The 21,419-nt window shown below is 43.0% G+C and overlaps 1 protein-coding gene across 1 annotated transcript in view; it reads right to left on the bottom strand.

Moving 5' to 3' along the window:
- Nucleotides 1-21,419, bottom strand: part of calcr (calcitonin receptor) — a 123,833-nt gene that overhangs the window by 36,444 nt on the left and 65,970 nt on the right. Inside the window, exons 4-9 of the mRNA XM_063185953.1 lie at nt 20,094-20,201; nt 15,660-15,772; nt 14,823-14,946; nt 13,299-13,409; nt 11,247-11,359; nt 6,272-6,363 (exon numbers count right to left, since the gene is read on the bottom strand). Of these exons, the coding sequence (XP_063042023.1) occupies nt 6,272-6,363; nt 11,247-11,359; nt 13,299-13,409; nt 14,823-14,946; nt 15,660-15,772; nt 20,094-20,201 (661 nt within the window). The remainder of the gene's footprint in view (nt 1-6,271; nt 6,364-11,246; nt 11,360-13,298; nt 13,410-14,822; nt 14,947-15,659; nt 15,773-20,093; nt 20,202-21,419) is intronic.

The raw sequence follows: 21,419 nt of genomic DNA, 5'->3' as shown, positions 1-21,419 counted from the left end.
TGTGTCACATTAGGAGTCATCGATTGCTTCTGTCTGATCGTGAAAATGTGTTTATCAAGAGCTATGCTCCTTGTCGTCGTCTCCTCACATCCTGTGCCTTGCATCGACTGGAGAGGGGGAGGGGGAGAGGTGTAGGGGTGGCGGCAGGGGCCGGGGCAGGGGCCGGGGCAGGGGGCGGAGGGAGCTTCGGCAGAGCAAACAGAGCGATAAATAACGAAATGGAAAGAATGAAATGTCTGGCTCGCAGAGGCCTTAATGACATTATCAGATGCGAAAGGTCTCAGGCCACTGAGGAAAGAGAGAGGGGATGCCTTGAATAATTTCCCTCAAACCCGATTCGTTATTAGCGTGGTGATTCGCTAGTCGCTGAGCCTGCCTTGTAATTGGCTCATCACTGAGCCTGCAGCATGTATAAAAGCTGACGTGACACGCACTTCTCTGCTGTGTGCAAATCCTGGCCAAAGAAAAAGATAAAGTTTGAATGGACACATGGAGTAAGCTTGTAGCTAGTTCGAAACAAAAACAATGAACACCATGGACGATATTTCACCAACTGACAGATTCAGGCAGCAATCATTGAATGCTGCTATTGTCAGAACTTTTGTGAAAGAAAGCCCACCTGGGAAACTCCAACTCCCATTGTCATTGTGACACAGCACTTCGCAGCACACAAGTGTTCACTGCACACTGCACACAATGAAATTGCATTTTATGGCTCATCCGTGCAAGGGGGCAGCCCCCAATGGCGCCCAAAGATGCACTTTCTTTGTAGCAGATTAAATTATAGTGTATGTTTAATGTAATATGCACATAAATAATGCAAGATGGGTACCAGGCATAATTAAATTAATTTGGGACCAAGGTTAAGTAATATGTATAATTGCATTTAATTACCACAATCAATGGCATGCCTAATATAATAGCAACAATTTTAGCTCAATTTCTGGAGGCTCCATATATTTACATTAATGATTTGATTTTGTTGTGACTGAGGCAATCAAAGGTTAATCAACCATGGAAACAATTATTCACGCACAAACATGAATGATTTTCTGGAAGGATATGCAATTCCCATCTTAATCTTTGAGACCGAAAAACACATTTGCAAAACAAACAACAAAGGCATAAACCCCCAAAAGGAGAGGTGCGTGTCTGCCAAATCATAATACATTCTCTTCGGCACACACTAAGACATACAAACGCAAAGGCAGACACCTCTTTGGGGATTGTTAAGCTGAATCTAAAATGCAGGCAATGGTTAGCTTTTCTTATTTCAACTCAAGCTGAAGTATTTTTAACCAGAATCTCTCTCTGCCTCTGTCTCTCTCTGTCCATGTTTAAGTGGTGCCATAAATATGAAGAAGCAGAAACATCTGGAGACTGTTAGACCAAAGAATTTCAACCATGGTCAATTAACAACAATATCGTCTAGATACGCAAGTGCTTCCCATGCATGAAATAAACCTACTAATAAAATACAGATATCATACACAAATCCCACAAATAGAACGATTTACCTCATTATATAATAATTGTCCAGCATCCACAATTCCCCATAGATTTTATTAAGCTTCCACTTCCTGTTAATTATATGTTAAATCAAAATGTTTCATAGTGTTACACTAAATTGTCAAAATGTAGTTCAAAAATGGGAACTTTGTAACTCCGCCGGGTATCCAGTGATAGAAATGTGCAATAGCTTTTTGCCCAACAGTGTTCCGATCTAATTCTAATTCTAAATATAATCACCAACTTCAATTCTCAGCACATCTCTGAATTTTAGACTTAAAAGGTAGTGGAAAAACAATGTGCCTGATAAATGGTGTGAGCGTATTCTTACACGACTTCTGGACGAGGCCGATTGTGGTTTTCAGTGAGCGAGGAGTAGTATGTTACACCTGCGTCGGAGTTGCGCATATTTACGAGCTGCCATAAAATGGCGGATGATTACCAAATCTCTGCAGAGGTTCTTGAAGACCTAAGACCTGGCCAAGAGACATGCCTGTTGGGTATTCCACTGGGGGCTTTGAGGAACATTAGCAAAGGAGAGAAACCAATGCACATAACAGAGGCACAGTGACTATTATATTTGTTCTTCTTGTTGAAGGCTGTATAGAGGGGTATTGATTTTGACATAGCCTCTTTGATGATCACATTTTATAGAAGAGTACTCCTTGTGATATAGCATATTCAGTGATCACATTTTATGGACGAGTATTGCTTGTGATATAGGCCCGTCTTCTTCGGTGATCCAATTTTATAGAACAGTATCACTTGTGATAGCCTATAACCTCTTTCATGATCATAGCCCCAGGGCCATAGACTCTGAACAACAGACTTGGCTACACGTATAACAGACATGTTCCAAATACTTAAAACATTTTAGTGATAGATAAAATTGACTGATGTTTTGGGACAGCCAACTCTTACAAAGAATCACAGCAGAGGAACATCAGTCAATTCTATGTGCCATAATAAAAAAATCATTGAGAGCTCCAGACATTGCTGGGTGTTGTCTTGTAGATGTAGGCCAGCCTGTTCTTTTCATTTTATCCAGGATTTATTCACGTGGAACATTTTTAAAATAGTGAAAAAATCTACTGAGCGTTCTGGTACCATACATGCAAAATTAGGCTAGAATGGATAATATTAGGGACTAGTTATTTTTAAGATGCCTGCTTCCCAACCTCTCCACCATCCTCCTCCTCCTCCTCATTTGCTCTCCATTTTGCCTCACTCCTAAATACGAACTTCGGGAAAGTAAGGAGGAAGGCTTTGCTTTTGAAGGCTTGCTTAGCGAGGCTATCTCATTAGCTTTGATGTCTTTGACCTCCGCAAGTTCACTCTATGCAGAACCCCTCCTCCTCCATGGCCCTCGCACCTTCTACAATTATTCGACAGACAATCAGATACAGTGTGTTCAACGTGACTTCAAATGTCTGGACCAATTATGAATCCCAATAAGGCTGGCGCACTGTACGCCTTTGGATGCTCGACAAAAGATATTTGAAATATGATTAGACCACACTGGAAATATTCAAAATGGTTCCGCACACAGTGCACACAAAGCCAATGCAGATGAGGCTGTGTGATTTTGCACATTTCTATTCCGGATTTAGCTGATAATATGAATAATGCGGTAAACACACTATTAAGCACACTATTAACAGTGCAATAGGCTCCTCTCACAGGTGAATAAACATCATTTCTGATAGAAGTTAGGCATGGTAAAAGCTGGGTGGGTAAAAGTTAAAAGCCCATTTGCAACATCTCCTTTCCTTGCCATCATTAGACTGAGCCATGGCATCCACTCTCCATCAAAGGGACAGCGATGACATAGCTGAATAGCAACATTGAGTTGCCACGAAAAGGGAGAAATGAGAGTCACATTGAGGTCAGATTAGCAATGAGGATGCATGGAGAAGCCTACAAACATTACATTACATTGCATTACGTGTACCCAGGGTGCGATTTGTGTGTGTGTGGGGGGGAGGGATGGGGGGGGTTTGTCCCCCCTTCTGGTTTTGATGTCGCCACTTTTTACTCATAATTTTAATCACAGTTTAATGTAATTCCATTGATAATGCTTAAAATCTGAAACATATCCCCCCTTCTGGTTTTCCGACAAATCGCACCCTGCGTGTACCTGATGCTCTTTTAAAAATCCAAAATGTTTTGCAGTTATTTAGATACAGATTCTTGGTTTTAGTCCCTAGAGCAATGTGGTGTTAGGTGCCCAGTTCAAGGGCACTTCGGCCATGGCTGGAGCTGTAGAGAGAGGTACAGTAAGGGTGGGAATCAAACCTGCAACCACCTCCTTAACCAATAGGCCACAGCTGCCCCACGTGACAAACACAAGTCACAAGCTGAATTCATTAAGTGTTTGTATGAGGTAGTGTAATTTTGCATTTGGCTCATAAACTGTATCATGAAGTAAACACACTATTAACAGGTCAATAAGCTCCCCTCAAGGGTAGATAAAACTTTATTTCTAATAAAACGTTTGGGAGGTTGATAAAAGTCTAAAAGCCCATTTTAAACATCTCATTTCCGTGCCATTATTAGACGGAGCCATGGCATCCTCTCCCCCAAAGGGACAGTGATGACATGGGTAAGCGGCTGCATTGAGTCGCCATGAAAAGAGAGAAACAGAAACCCCATCATCCATGCCACTTTTCTTTACTAGACCGCTTCAATTTTACAGCGCAGTGCACCGCACCGCACTACAGAGACCAATTTCATTGTCACGGTCGGAGTTTAGGATTAGCGCAGAGGGAGGGAGGGAGGATGCGTGGCGAAGCCTACAGTACAAACACATACCACAAAGCTGGATAAACTACTTGCAATTTACCGGATGTTATATTTGCAATTCTTGCGAGAGAACTTTGAAAGCACATTGCGCACACGTGCACACACACACACACAGAAAATGTATTTAAAAAACCATATTGTCTTCTTTGCTTCTGATGAATAAAAAATGCATTTGTATGTATGAGGAGTCCCAATAATTTCCATATGTGTTGTGTACATTCTATTGTGACCGTGCAGATTGGCCAAATTGGCAGATGAAACGAAATGAAAGTCACAGAAGCAGTGAAGAAATAATCATTCGCCATAGACATAATGCAAAGAAAATGTCCCTTTCAGCCCTATCGCTCTCTCTCTCTCTCTCTCTCTCTCTGTGTGTGTGTGTGTGTGTGTGTGTGTGTGTGTGTGTGTGTGTGTGTGCGTGCATGTTGCAGCGTGCGTGTGTGCGTGCGTGAGTGAGTGAGTGAGTGAGTGAATGAGAGAGTGAGTGAGTGAGAGAGAAAGAGAGAGAGTCTGTTTCCCTTTGTCCTTGTGGACATGTGTATGTGTAAGTGTGTGTACTATGTTTGTATGCGTACTGTGAGTATGTAGTATACTGTAAGTGTGTGTGTGCGTGTGTGTGTGTCTACACACATTTCCACTGGCGCTTCAAGGAGAACACGCATCCATCTCTCCAATCCAATTCCAATAGGGGTGACGAATGACGCGACTTAATGCCTTGTGGTAAATCAGCCCACAGGCAAGACGGCTGGCTCGCGTCTGAGAGCCCTTTTGTGCTTTGAATAAAATAAAGTATAACATCGACCGTTAACTGTTTACACCACCACATCTACTGCCCAGCCCTCTTCACTACCGCTATAGGAAAGCCGACAGGGGAGGATGAACGGGTCAGTTGTCCCGGCCCAGGCCCAGGCAGGCTCAGGGGTGCATTTCTCAAAAGCATAGTTGCGAACGACATTAGCTGCTTTGTTGGTTGCAATGCAATTTCCCATTGACAACTACCAAAGTTGCTAACAGCTAACATCTATCTACACTTTCAAGAAATGCACCCCAAGAATTGGGAGCCTATTGTATTTATTAGGTGGGGTAGGGGGGCTTGCAGATGAATTTGTCCTGGGCCTGGCCAAACGCTGTCAGTGGCCCTGACTTCCACCACCACCACCTGACTGCCACCACCCCCCCCCCATCACGTCCACCCCCCACCATCACGTCCACCCCCACCCGCTCCTCCTTCCCATCACCCCCCTTGTGTCCTGGAGAGAGGACACATCATCAGCATTGCCCGAATAAGGTCGACAACGGAGAGAAGACAAATCGAATACAGAGCGACCTCATTGCCGCAATAATGCCAAGACATCAACCGAGGGAGGCTGTTGCAAATTGCATGAGGCACACGCACAGCACACGGGTGCTGCCTGCCTGCCATAACTTTTTTATGACTTCTGATTTGAGCAAGTCATTGAAAAAAAGAAAAACACAAGAAGGCAGGCAGGCGGGCAAGAGAGAGAGGCAGGAAGAGTTAGAGGTGGAAACACTCGTCTATGGGGCTGTCGCTCAAATCTCTTTCTGCATAATTGAACAACGGGGACCATGCACGCATGCATGCAGCAAGTGAGAACTGCATCTCTCCAACCATAGCTGGATTGGCCATAAGGCATACAGGGCATCTGCCTGGGTGACTGATGATGATTTTGGCCTGGTCCTCCCCTCAAAGTGGTATAAATCCTTGTATCGCCTGACACCTGACCTCTGAGAGTTAGATTTAAATATTAATTTTGGCTGTTGTGGTCAAAATAGCTCGCAAACAGATGACTAAAAACGTTGTCACAGGCTTCATTGTCTCTCTCGTTGCCTGGTCTTGGCTGAAAATGCCTGGCCTGATATTTTGTGCCAGCCCAGCCCCGTCTCCAACGTTACTGGAACGTTCCTTGGAAATGAAACATTCATAATAAAATATTCCTACCTGAAGTAGAAGAATATGGCCAGGGAGATGAGGAGAGACACCAGGGAGAGCGAATGGCCCACAATCGCTGTGTAGTACAAGATGAAGGCCATCTGAAAAAACAAACAAAGACAACAAAAAAGAAAATCATTAATGTATTATGCAGAAGCTGTATGGAGGGGGTTTAAGCCCAAGGTTGCGGTCTTAGAATTACATAATCGGCTTCTATTACATTCAGTTAAAAGCCGTGTTCACTGTGGTTTATTTGGGGTTTCTCTGCTATCATTTTGGTTTTGGGGTTTATAGGTTTCTCTGCAAGATAGCCATGGCTAAATGGTGAGGAGTTTGTCTAGGGTTTAAAGTTTGCGAGATTTGAATAATTAACCCATTTCAGTGTATGTTGTTTGACTTTTGGTCTTATTGTTTAAATGCAACTTATTTCATGTGTTTATGTGCATCAGAGGCTGAGATATTTAGGTTTTTATAGGCTCAGGGCAACTTTCCCAACGTGATCCCTTAGATACCCTCGGCATTCCAAGATTTTTCTTGCATCCAAGTTATCTTAGACACTTCACCAGTTCACTTCACAAGAAAACTCAGTGGAGAAGGGAGATAAGTAACTAATAATAATATCCATAATAATGTATTGATAGCCTACAGATCCCAAGGCATATAATTATGCATTTGGTCTAGAGTACTCTGTAAGTGTTGACTTAACATTGCAGTTATTAATGCATAGTTCTGTAATACTGCAGCACAATAACATCAGTCAAAATGTACTGTATCTCCTATCACGCATCCCTTTACTTTTCCGTAATCCGGGAATTGAAGCGCCTCAATGTTTATCCAAAGTTAAGCCCAAAGTACATATCAATCATTAATCCATTTGTTAGCTGACATAAGAAAACCGAAAAAGGGATTCCCATTTCTCATTATAAATCAGCTCGCAGTCGCACGCCACAGTGCACAGTGCACGAAAAACTGAATTAGACTGTGAATCTTTGGTGTGTGAAAAAAGCTATTTAAAAACTGTAATTGAAAGACAACAAACAATGCGATGGTTTGGTTATGGCGCTGTTTACTCCCAAACCTCATAAAGACGCCGTCTTTTCACTGGAAAAAAGTAGAAGAAACGTTGATTAACTATTCCATTCGCAGCCCTTGAGAATTCTGCATTAGGAGCACTTGAAGAAGAGGAGAGCTTGCTGCGCGGCTATGGATGATGAATTGGTAATACACATGCATTTGTAAGAATGCATTTGTTAATTCGACACTTCAAGAGTCGATTTAACATCTACTAGAAAGTTACAGAGTACTCTAAGTGTTGAATTATGAAGTGCTGTTATTTTTACTGTGTAAATGGGCAAGTGCCCATGAGCACCCACGTTCAGTGCTGGCCTGGGACCGAAAAGTGGCCCGGGCATTTTTGGCATAGACAATGTCTGTATTGGTGATGGACCAAGGCCCCAGCCCCCATCCACCCCCACCCCCACCACCCCCACTGATTTGTGGGCCAACCCAAAGGAATAGAACCACAACAACAACAGTAATGGCCCTTGGGGACTGTCGGCCCACCGGAAAAATGCCCTGTATGCCAGATGGTCAGTCCAGCCCTGCCCACGTTCGAGTCTATATTAACCGGCCCTGCCGTGCCCAACCGGTAGGGCACTCGCCTGCCATTCGACCGACCCGGGTTCAATTTCCAGCCCCGGTCATTTGCCGACCCCTCCCCTTCTCTCTCCCAATTCGCTTCTTGTCCATCTCTTACACTGTCCTTTATCATCAAGAAAGTCGTAAAAAGACCACCAAAAAAACCCTCTATATTAACCAAGATGTTTTCTGTCTGTCTCTCTTTCTGTCTGTCCTCTCTGTTTCTCTGTCTCTCTCTGCTGTTTCTTGTCATCTTTCATATAATGAATTAAAGGCATAACCCCCCCCCCCAAAAAAATAAAATAAAAATAAAAATAAATAAATAACAATAATAATTAATGTGCTGCAGGTCAGGGGGAGTTGAACCCATGGGGACCAAGGTTCAAACCCAGCCAGTCAGGGTCATTTCCCAACCCTGCTCCATCTCTCTTTCTCCTTCTCACATCCTGTCCAAAATTTTTTTTGCTTCGTCCTATTGCAATAAAACCCACAAAACAAAAAGCACTTTAAAGAGCTCCAAAACATGTCTAAAACTCTAGCTCTGGTAATTATCTCCAGGTGTGGGGGTGTCTGAGTGTCATGGGTCAACAAACAAAAGCTATCCGCAAATTACCCTCACGGCATGGACCAGCCTGCTGAAGTGGTAATTGGAGTAATGCGCAACGGTGTCAAGGTAATTGCCACTGTTGAACTTCATCACAGGACAACATGCCAAACATCTATTTATATGAATTTTGTGATCCGTTATCAGAGCAGTGTAGTTCAGTGTTGGAATTTGAAAACAGTGAATCTAAAACTAGAAAATTGTAAAACTGTGCGCTAGATTATTTGTGCTAGAAACGTTTCTGACCACCCTCCCCACCTACTCTTCTCCTCTCCTCCTCCTTCAGCATCTTCTCCTCCACCTCCTTCTCCACCTCAGCCATCCTCTCCTCCTCCTCTTCCATCCTCTCCTTCACCTCCTCCTCCACCTCCTCTCCTCCTCTACCATCCTCTCCACCATCCTCTCCTCCTCCTCTTCCATCCTCCTCAACCATCCTCTCCTCCACCTCACCACCTCATTCTCTTCTCTTACAGACACACAGCCCTCGAGGCATAGCAGTGCGTCTGTTCTTATTACCACATCTTGGTGTCTCTTCCTCCTCCTCCTCCACTCCTCTCTCTCCTCCTTCCCATCTCATCCTCTGCTTCCTCCTCCCCAACTCCTTCTCCACCTTCTCTCCTCCTTCCCAACTCCTTCCACCAATCCTCTCCTCTACCTTCTCCTCTTTTTCTCTTCCCCTCCTCCTCTCCACCAATTATCTCCTCCTCCACAACTCCTTCTTCTCTCCTCCAGACATGTACCCCTTGAGGCTGTGCAGCCATTATCATTCAAAAGTGGAGAAGACGCGCTCACCCACACTATCGCCAAAATAGGCTAATTTAACAGTTCTTAAACTGGGTGCTGAATCCCACAAAAAACATAAATGAATGACTGAAGCGAAGGACAGCGCCATTACACGCTGAAGGAGGGCTCGGCCCGAAACGTTCGTGGGCGAACAAACAAAGAAGAAATCTGAAGAGTGCTGTCCTTCGCTTCGTTCATTCATCCATTCATCATTAACACATCTTAGTGGCCCTCCGCACCACCTCCACTCCTCTTCCTCCCCACCTCCTCTTCTCCTCTCCTGCTCCTCCTCCTCCTCCTCCTCTCCTTTCCTCCTCCTCCAGGAATCCTCTTCCACCTCGGTCTCCTCCAGACACATAGCCCTCGAGACAGTGCCCCCCCCCCCACACACACACACACACTTCCTCTCCAACTCCTCCTCATCTCCTCTCCTCCACCTCCTCCTCCTCCTCCTCCTCCTCCAATCCTCTCACATAGCCCTCGAGACAGTGCCCCACTGCCCCCCCCCCCACACTCTTCCTCCTCCACTCCTCCTCCTCTCCTCCTCCAATCATCTCCTCCTCCTCCTCCTCCTCCTCCTCCTCCTCCTCTAATCTAGACTCATACCCCTCGAGGCTGCACATCCATTATCATTACCACGTCTTGGTGGCCCTCCCTACCTCTTTTTCTCCTATCCTCCTCCTTGTCCTCCTCCCCTCATCCACCTGCCTCCTCCTCATTCTCCTCTCCTATACCTCCTCCCTCCACCGCCTCCTCTTCTCCTCTCCTCCTCCTCCTCCTCCTCCTCCTGTCACGTTCCCCTCGAGGCTGTGCATCCGTTATCATCGCCATGTCTATTTATAGACACACTGACGAACAGACAGTTGTTTTCCTCTGCGTCTGTTACTGCAGTCCCTTTGAGTGTGTGTATGTGTGTGTTTTTTTAAAGAGAGCACTCTTTATTCAATGATCAAGAGATTAAAAAAGACCAAGTCACACAAGGTGAAGGTAAAAACGAAGGTGTAAACAAAACGACAAGTACGGGGAGAGGAGGGCTGAATGGACAGCATCACAGTAAGAAATGGGGTGCCAATGTTTCACAGTTAACTTTTACATGAATTAGAGATGCACCGGATCCTGATTTTTAGGATCCTGCCGGATACCTGATCCACTGCTTAAGATCCTGCCGGATCCGGAACCGGATACCGGATCCTACAAAAGGGTTGAAACATATAGTCTACTAGACTCGCACACGTGGGCCCTTTTCATTACGTTGGCTCAAACTATTTTTTAGACTCATTGGCTTATTGCCAGACTGCCTGCAACGGCCGCTTCCAAAGGGCTTTCACTCCTGTGAAAAACCCTATTATCCTGACGGATCTGGATCCGGAACCGGATCCGGTGCATCTCTAATATGAATCCAGAAAGAATATTTACAGCAATGTGGAGAGTCAAATTATTCTAACATGTAATGGAGTCAATAGTCAGTGCATAATTCTGCAGGTGGCCATTGTAATTTCATCTCCGCAGCTCGTCGTAATATTTCTCTGATCAACATCAATATCAACTCAAAGAAGAGTAAAATGAACAATATTTTTTGTCAAGGTAGTGAAGTGTTTTGGGTAACACTTTATTTTAGGGATACATCTATTAGCACTAATACATACAATGTCCCTGTATAAGTAACTTGTAAGGCATGTACAAGGCAAAATCAAACATTTGTTAGGCATGTATTCGCAAATGTCTTGTTCATGCACAATAAGGGATTTATTACCAATTTAACCTTAGTAATGACCTAGTAGGCCTTCACATTTGCTTAGTACATTCATTACAAGCTACTTATGCAGGCATTAACATTGTATATATTAGTGCTAATAGATGTATCCCTAAAATAAAGTGTTACCGTGTTTTGTTGTGAAGGTGACCGGCTTAACAATAAAATGCTGGGGGGGACATTGTGTGACAAACAAACAAACTGACCCTCAGCTTGCCGTGCGTGTAGGCGGTGCACAGCGTGTAGTTGGACCAGCTCCGGTTGGTGTCGGGGTGACGGAACCAGTTGCCGTTCTCGTCGCAATATTTGGTGACCTTTTCTACAGAGGGAAGACAAATAGAGGAGCGTGTTTTACATTCGATTCCACTCCTTCTTCTGGTACATAATCAGACTTCTTGGTTAGAAGGCTACTTAGACAGTATAAAAAGGCAGTGTTAATTCAGCACTTAGAGAGTATTCCGCGAACAACTTAACTCTAGATGATGTGAATTAACACTGACTGACAGAGGCAAGACAAATAGAGGAGTGTGTTTTACATTCGTTTCCACTCCCTCTGGTATAGACTTCTTGGTTAGAAGGCTATTTAGGCAGTATAAAAATGCGGTGCTAATTCAACACTTAGAGAGTACTCCACGACCAACTTAACTCTAGATGATGTGAATTAACACTGACTGAGAGAGGCAAGACAAATAGAGGAGCGTGTTTTACATTCGTTTCCACTCCCTCTGGTATAGACTTCTGGGTTAGAAGGCTATTTAGACCGTAATGTATTCCGGAACCAACTTAACTGTAGATGATGTGAATTAACACTGACTGACAGAGGCAAGACAAATAGAGGAGCGTGTTTTACATTCGATTCCACTCCTTCTCATTTTCCATACTTCTGGGTTAGAATGCTATTTAGACCGTAATGTATTCCGGACCGGAACCAACTTAACTCTAGGAGATGTGAATTAAAACACTGATTTTTTTCTGTGTAGTGTGGATCAGCAGAGCCTAGCCAACTGTGCTGTATAGCTATATCAAAGCCACAGAGGCACTACCAGTCATAGCATTACAAGTGCAGATATTATTAAAGTATACACTTATGTGGTATGCAGATGTATGATAATGAGTAAGTGACGGGCTGAATTGGTGCATTGCTTTGTGCATTTGTGCATGCAAGGAAATCAAGTTAAGTCAAGTCTGCTTTATTGTCAGTTTCTTATGCACAGATAAATTGAAAATGTGTTTCTCTCCATCCGATGCAAATGCATAGACATGGACACATCCTAACATCCTATTCCCCATCTAGGATTAATAACGTTTCTCATCTAATCCAGCATTCCTCTTTATCATAGGTAATGCCATCTATATTCAATAACACAGGTGCCCTGTGCACACTGTCCTGTGGGTAAGCAATAAACCGCCTGAGAGATTACATATCGGAATTAATTTAGGACAAACAAACAAACAAATAAACAAACAAACAAATGAAAATGCTGGTCAGCTCAATGGAATAAATTATGTCACCAAGACAAATGAGATGAACCCTTAGATGAGAGAGAGGGAGAGAGAGAGAGAGAGAGAGAGAGAGAGAGAGAGAGAGAGAGAGAGAGAGAGAGTGTGTGTGTGTGTGTGTGTGTGTGTGTGTGTGTGTGTGTGTGTGTGTGTGTGTGTGTGTGTGTGAGAGAGAGAGAGAGAGAGAGAGAGAGAGAGAGAGAGAGTGTGTGTGTGTGTGTGTGTGTGTGTGTGTGTGTGTGTGTGTGTGTGTGTGTGTGTGTGTGTGTGTGTGTGTGTGTGTGTGTGAGAGAGAGAGAGAGAGAGAGAGAGAGAGAGAGAGAGAGAGAGAGAGAGAAATAAAGACAGAAAGACAGAAAGAGAGAGAGAGAGAGAGAGAGAGAGAGTGTGTGTGTGTGTGTGTGTGTGTGTGTGTGTGTGTGTGAGTGAGTGAGTGAGTGAGTGAGTGAGTGAGTGAGTGAGTGAGAGAGAGAGAGAGCGAGAGAGATAGGAAGAGAGAGAGAGAGAGAGAGAGAGGGAGAGAGAGAGGGAGAGAGAGAGAGAGAGAGAGAGAGAGAGAGAGAGAGTAAGTGAGTGAGTGAGTGAGTGAGTGAGTGAGTGAGTGAGGGAGAGAGAGAGAGAGAGAGAGAGAGAGAGAGAGAGAGAGAGAGAGAGAATCCCCTTTTGCTTTGTCACCATGATAAGGTGCAGACTCAGTTCTGTACATCAGTGCATCAACTCATTCTGTCGTCAGCGGTGAGCCCTTGAGCCTACTGTACCTGTGGGGTCGAAGTCTGGGAAGTAGTTGGGGCAGTTCTGGAACCCGTAGGTGCCTGCCGGAGTGTCGTCCCAGCACATCCAACCATCCCAGGTACGGTTGCAGTACAGACCTAAACCAAAAGCCAAAACGTGTGAGTAAACATCAGTCTCATTTTTTTAGAAAGTGTTAACCTTTACCAACCACTGACAATAAAAAAAGATCTAGAGTTGAGCACAATAGAGTTGAGTAAACTGGAATACATACGAAGAGTGTTGCATACAACACTATAACCAGGTTACAGATTGCAGTAAAATGACAGCAGTGTTGCCAGATTGGGCTGTTTCCCACACAATTGGGCTGCTTAGGATGGCAGTGTGCGGGTAAAAATGGTATTTAGCAGAAAAACCCGCCCAATTTTTCCCATAGAAATCAATAGAAATGGGCGGCTTTTGTGCTTCTAGGGCGGGTTTTGAGCATTTTTTGGGCTGGAAATCATCAGCCTCATCTGGCAACCCTGAATGACAGTCTGGTTGAAATACTTCAAGAATGTTGACATTAAACACACACACACACTCAAAATGCAGCCAATAGGCTGTAGCCAAAATAAAGAAACAGTAAATGTATTCAAAACAATCAAGTGAATTGTCCATGGCTGTGCACTCCGAGGCAAGGCATTGTATTGTAGCAAGGCATTGTATAACTGGAGGGAGACAGATCTAGAGGACCTTCACACAATCTACCAAAGAGTTTGGATGCTTCATTATTCAGAAACCACATCCAATGTATCAGTCTAGCGCTGTACATTACAACAGTGAAGAAGAATAGTGCCTTTATGAATTCATGCTTCACACACTTGGGTCGCACTTTATCAGTCCAACAGATGGATGCTGTGTGGACTATATACTGTTCAGATGCTAATGAAATCAATAATCCACAACACAAACACAATGCCAATTCAGCACTTAGAGTGTTGATTTAACATCTGTATTTGGTCCTGTGGCATTCTCTAAATGTTGAATTAACACTGCATTTTTCACTGTGTACCGAAGCCCCTATGTTTATAGTGAAGATTATATTTAAAAGGTCCATTTTGTTTAAGCAACACAAAGTACCTGTAGTAGGTTTCATCTGTAACACTTTATTTTAGGGATACATCTATTAGCACTAATACATACAATGTTAATGCCTGCATAAGTAACTTGTAAGGCATGTACTAAGCAAACGCTAAGGCCTACTAGGTCCTTACTAAGGTTAAATTGGTAATAAATCCCTTATTGTGCATGAACAAGACATTTGTGAATACATGCCTAACAAATTTTTGATTTTGCTTTGCACACGTTACTTATACAGGAACATTGTATGTATTAGTGCTAATAGATGTATCCCTAAAATAAAGTGTTACCGTTTCATCTTTAGCCATCCAACATATTGGAAACTGAATTGTGCCTTTTCAGTAAATTATCACTTATCCTGGGTCAAACCCCTGTGGACCTTATGCCTCTATATTCTCTATAGTCTCTATTGTTATTGTTATTGAAACTACCTGATTTGTTGTATGGTGGGTCTCTGTTCATCTTCTCGAAGCATTTGTACTGGCCGTCCATGATCTTCTTCCTCTCCTCCTCCATGTTGGGGTCGGGAGCCAGAGCGCCATAGGTGGAGATCCTCTGCAGAGGTAGTAGTGGACCAATCACAACACAGTAGATCAATGACAACACAATAGACCAATGTGAGGAACTAAGGGCTTCCGCACACTGGCTCTGACAAAGTGCTGAGCACTGCTCCGCAAAAGTTTGATTCCATTGTTTTCAATAGAACCCCGCACATTGGCGCCGATGTCCACGGACATCTACAAATAATATGTTCAAGATTTCACAAATCTATTAACAGAGTATTATTAGTCATTTACAAACAATTTGTAAATGTATGATAAATATAAAATATTAACAAAATATTTACAAACATTTACAAGTCATTTACAAACATTTGTTAATGCTTTCTTCATCATTTGTTCATTATTTACTAAGTGTTATTAAAGGGGACATATTGACCCAAATCACTTTTTTTTGGCTTTCCTACTGTTTTTTGGGTCTCCACTGGCCTTACATACACCCCAGGCATGAAAAAAAACATCCAGCCGTTTTCTGTGAGTCACCAGAGGAAATTTCACACTGCGTACTTTCGGCCAATAAAATGCCCCTATAATTATGACGTAGACCCGGTGGATGCTATGGCTCTGAGTGACGTGGATGCTATGGCTCTGAGTGACGTGGATGCTATGGCTCTGTGTGATAAGCAGACATTAATATAAAGTGTTACCTATGTAATTACTGGATGTAATTATGTTAGCATTGTCACAAAGAAGCAAAGTGTACTGTACCTGCTGCACTTTGAGCTTGTCCTTTGGGTAGGCCAGACAGTGGGCCCAGGTCTTGTTCACAGAGGGACTTTGGTGCCAGTAGCCGGACTCATCACAATATTTTGTGACTTTTTCTGCCGGGAAAAAAAAGCACACCAATTGAAGAGTTCAGATGCAAAACCCCCTAACTCCATTTCCTGAAGACCTGCACTTCTACGTGTATATTTTTAGAGAACCCCGTTGTTGGTTTGGTTTACATTCATGTACTTGATAATACATATAAATAGTTATATTACATAAATAAAATAAAAAAATATGAAATTTTGATAGTTTTGTATTAAATAAAAATGAATTAAGATTATTTTCTGAAAAGGCACTTAGGGGGTTTTGTATCTGAACTCTTCAGTTGCACTGTTGGGACACACCGTATTGTAACATTGTTGGAGATCATGTGTGGAACAAAAAAACAAATGTCAAACAACTGTTGTGGTGCAAATGTCATGTCTCGTCGATAGCTCATTCTGATGACTGACTGCCTTGTCTAATATGCTGGAGCAAAATCCTGCGTCAGGCAGACTGACGGATGAATCACGTAATTCAATTTCTTCCCTTTTAACTGAATATCCTGAAATGTTACTCAATTTTGGAAAAATAAAGTGCAGTGTGCACTATATTACAGAATGACGTAGATTATGAATGGTTGACATCTTAGGGCAGTGTTTCCCAACCTTTTTTTTGTCTCGCGTTGCCCCTAAGCCTTTTTTTTGTACCATTAGTACCCCTTAACCCATGTTCTATATCTATTCCTCTATCAGAATATGACTATGCTCCATTCATTTGGTATTATTAAGATTTTTTTCCAAGTACCCCCTGGAGGGTGCTTGCGTACCCCTAGTGGTGCACGTACCCCTGGTTGGAAATCACTGTCTTAGGGTTTGGTTAAAGATACACATGAAGAAGACAAAGGGCAGAGCGATATACTGTGTGTAGAGTATACTATATACTGTAGAATTGGTAAGGCAATAGCAGGGTTAAGCTAAGGATGTTCCCCATTCCATAGCTCTCCACACAGCTGTTCACTCTGCGTTCAGCTAATAAATTCTTTGGAGTTGCCAAGTAAAGTTTGAGCTAAGCTTTCCCAGAAGCTCAGAGAGAGAGAGAGAGAGAGAGAGAGAGAGAGAGAGAGAGAGAGAGAGACAGAGACAGAGAGAGAGACAGAGACAGAGCGAGACAGACAGAGGGAAGGAGAGAAGGAGGGAGAGAAAGCGCACAAGAGTGAGAAATAGCTTGAAAGAAAGGCCAAGAATCACCTCGTTTTTATTCTTTCATCCATGTAGATGGCATTCTTGCTGTCGTCTGCTAACCATATACACATGCTAATGCAGGCGGTTCTCAACCTTTCTGAGATGACCTCATTATGAGTCGCCCAACGCACCTCTCAGTATGAGGAGTAAGGACTTTTTCCCAGTTCTTCTAGAATTTCACTTGAACACTCTACAGCTCCCATAGAAGTCTGTGTTAAAATCTCACAAAGTCTTTTTTTTGCAAAATTCTAATCACATATTTGTGATGGTACTCCTCAAAGGGTTAAAAACATAGAATAGACGAATGACCCCTATTTGCAAATGAGCAACCCCCCTCCTCTCAGCTGTCTCTTTCTCCAAGCCCACCATGGGGCTTGTAGCTGCCCAACGCGTACCGCCTGCCTGATTCGTTCCCTTATGACTTTCACGTTTTTAATGTTTATTTTGCAGCCGCCAGAACATAAACACAAAGAGAGATGTTATATATTTATATTATACCTTTACTTTATATTGTTATTTTACATCAAATGCTGTTTGTCGCTGTAAATAACGTGATATTGTGCTCTGAATAGTTAGTTGGTAGCTGACCAGTTGGTGACCTTATTTAGCGTTTCTGTGACGGTTCTGTATTATTATAAAACAGACAGTTTAAAACGCAAACTTCCTCCTGCAAAATGAACACCTAAAACGACAAAGTAAAATATTAACGGACCAGATCAGGCAACTTCTCTTCCGTATACATCACACTGTGTATGTGCAGTGTGCAAAGGGAACGGATCGGGCAGGCGGAACCCGTTGGGCACCGTCAGGGCTCCTTCCCATTCTCTGGGGGGGGGGGGGCTGTAGACTGCCCTACCAAGGCAAAGTGCAGTAACTATGCCAACAGTGAAACTGAGAAAAAGGCCTTCAAAGTGTTGGTAAAAGTTTGGATATTGTAGTAACTAAGAAATTGGCATACTAATATCTCTAAAACGGGGCACAAAATTGCTAGCCTCGCGAGCCATCCTACGTACTTCCGCCAAAGGATTGGCTCCACTACTGTAGTCTGGCCGTGCTTCTCTGTGGAGTGCTTGCAGCAGTAGAATTTTGATTGCAACGCCCCCCCAGAAAACAGCCAATAATCGAATACGCCCCCCACGTGGGGACGAAAGGGGGAGAACGCTCGTGACAATGACGTACACATCTGCGCCAGAGCCATTGGTCTGCGCTATGTTGTTGTTGAGTAACTGCCAGCGATTGGGTGAGAGGTGTCCAATAATTTCAAACTATAACTGAGTGCAAACTTCCTGCTTTCTACAATCGCTTCAGAGCAAACAAATGCCAGACCATAAATACGAAATGAAATGGTAGTATTATGGGATGGTCAGGACCAGGCTACAAAATTGCACCATAAGGGTTTCGCAACAAGATACAGGAGGTGTAATAAAGACCATTTCAGGGCAAAATTCAATTTTGGCAAAATACTGTATTTAGTTACTGCACTTTGCCTTCCCATCTCCTAGAGCAGTGATTCTCAAAGTGTGGTCCGGGGACCACTGGTGGTCCGCAACAGAGCTCAGGTGGTCCGCGAGGGGATTTCTACTTTTCTAAGACAAGCTAGCAGTAGGCTATATTTTTGACAATATTTCAAAGCCATGCGCAGCTGTCATATTTCCACTACAACAAGACAGGCTTCTGAATGTGGATAAAAAGTAAGTGATCTGCATCAAAATCAGCAGTGTCAAAAATTTAGCACCCGTCAACTGTCGATTAAGTTGACAGGTGGTCCCTGAACATTTTTGGGGAGGCAAAGTGCTCCTTGGCCTGAAAAAGTTTGAGGAACACTGCTCTAGAGGGGCTGTATACCCCTGTTGAGAAACACCATGCTAATGGATTGATAGGGAGTGAGGAGCGAGAGAGACGCCAGAGAGGCAAAGGCATGCAAGCAACTGCACTAGTGAAGAAGCCCTTGATCACACAGCTCCCCATTCATCCTTTACTTGCACACTCTTCCCTTCTATTGCCTCTCCTGACATGACTAAGAGCGCTCTGATGAAGACAAATGTCAAAACGTTTGTCTGAATGCACTGAAAAAAATAGATAACAAAAAATAGACATCCGTGTGGCACCAGATTATTTTTCCTTCTTACTTATGATTTAGTCCTGCTCTGGTTGCACCGTGACCGGATTGTTAATTTAGAAGCGCGGAGTGCGTATCTCCTTTGTCTAACATGACTAAGAGTAAGCTTGGGTGTTAACGCCATTCTTGTAGCGCTCCCATACTCAAATAGCAACCCACGAGCCTTTTGTGGCATCCATATATGGCCCTCGATTAATTATTTTAAAAAAATTAAAAAATACATGTTTTTGGGTTGGCCGTTTATTGGGAGGAATTTGGAAAAACTGGCCCTCGGGGACTTTGTAGAGTATAATGTACCCCTCGGTCACGGTATGTGTTTGGTCTCGCTCTAGGGTTCCATTAACACTGTAAAATTTACTGTATAGGCCTACATGATATACATTTATGTTTATCAGAAGTGTTCATCTCTGTACTAGAGGGTGTTTACCAGGCTGACAAGCTCTCTCCCTTTAATCCCTTTCTCCCTCTCTGCACTCTGTAGTAGTACACAGTAGGGCTGGGCGATATGGGAAAAAAACGATATCACGATATGGATTACTTTAGATCACGATAACGATATATATCACGATATAGCACAATTACATTTTCAGTTATTCTCTTTATTTGCTCTTTATTTTTTCATGTCGCAAAACAACCTTTCTTTAAAATGGATCTTTTTATTGTTATTTTTACAGTTACATGAACTTATAGTGTGTATTGTGACAACATGAAATGTAATTAAATGATATTCAATTGTATACAACGGATAAAATTACTATCACGATATAAACGATATAGGAGAAAGGTCACGATATACACTTTTATATCACGATAACGATATATATCGTCATATTGCCCAGCCCTAGTACACAGCTCAATTTTTTCTGGCGACTGGCAACTATATTAGGAGCCCCGAGGAGACCGGCAGAAGAAACAGAGTAGTGTATAGCGTTAGGGTAGAGTAGAGTAGAGTGACTTTTATTTTGGCATTGATCCCCAGGGGGAAATGAAGGGCTGGTAGGAGGAGGAAGAGGAGGAGGAGTCACCACCAACCTGAGGTGTCAAAGCCTGGATAGTCTGGACAGCTGAGCGTGGCAAAGGTGCCCCCGGGCGTCTCGTCCCAACACAGCCAGCCGTCCCACGAACGATTACAGTAGGGCCCTAGAGACATTCACACATGCAGTAGACCGGAGAGAGAGACAGAGAGAGAGAGAGAGAGAGAGAGAGAGAGAGAGAGAGAGAGAGAGAGAGAGAGAGAGAGAGAGAGAGCAACAGAGAGAGACAGAGAGAGACAGAGAGAGACATGAAAAGAAAAGAAAAGAAAAGAAAAGAAAAGAAAGGAAAAGAAAAGAAAAGAAAAGAAAAAGAATGGAAAGATCAAAGAAATGGCAAAGAATGACAGAGAGGGAGAGATGGAGAGAGGAAGGATGAGAACGAGAGATACAGTATAGTGGAAGGATAAGGGAGAGGGAGAGAAGGAATGACAGAAAAAGAAATATAGTGTTTGGGAGGAAAGAAGAGATGGTTAGATAGAGATAGAGCAATAGAAAAAAAAACAATAATGACATAGTGACAAACATAATGGGAGAGAAGGAGGGAGAGGGAGAGAGAGAAGATCAAACATATTACTTCACCCAATACCCACACTAAATCATAATAACAAAACAGGTGCGCGACAGACGATAGCATAACAATAGGCTAACATAACCTTCTGGCTAAGAATCGCTGGCAGGTCCTCAGTTAAAAACACACACACAGAGGCTTTTCTGGCATCCACATGCTATGGGAATTATGGTGAACACCAAACGCCAAATACCAAAATGTCAAACACCCCACCATGTGATATTTTCCACTATGCAACTCGTTAAATATTTTGATACATGAGTTGCCCAAATGAGATGACCTTTGACCTTTTCAACATGATGGAGAGAAATACTAGTTTATTTCTCTCAGAAGCAGCGTACGGTAAATGTTGTGAATAGCAGGGGGAAACGCTAATGCTAAAACACACAACAAGCCCACCAAATATGAATCACAAAACGGTAAAATGTATGTTTTCACAACAAAACTTTGGCTTGGTTGTGTTTTACGACATTACAACAACAACAACCTCGTAATTTCCACATAAAGTGGAAAGCATCATTTTTCCTATAGTCTGTGATAGGGGGGCACAATATATCGGCCTTAACATCGGTATCGGCCGATATTTGACATTTCTCAACACATCAGAAATCGGTCCGATGGGTAAAAATGGGCTGATATTAACGCTGATGTTTTTTATATGTTAAGGTTCTCAATCTTATTCTATTTTTTATCTAATTTTCATCACAGGGAGTTAAAATGTGGTTTTGGAAATAAAAGAAGACATTCAAAAATTCT

This window comes from Engraulis encrasicolus, chromosome 20 (genome assembly GCF_034702125.1).
Source record: "Engraulis encrasicolus isolate BLACKSEA-1 chromosome 20, IST_EnEncr_1.0, whole genome shotgun sequence".
Classification (NCBI taxonomy): domain Eukaryota; kingdom Metazoa; phylum Chordata; class Actinopteri; order Clupeiformes; family Engraulidae; genus Engraulis; species Engraulis encrasicolus.
Note: the sequence above shows the minus strand (reverse complement) of the source record. Positions and strands in the feature narration are given on the sequence as shown.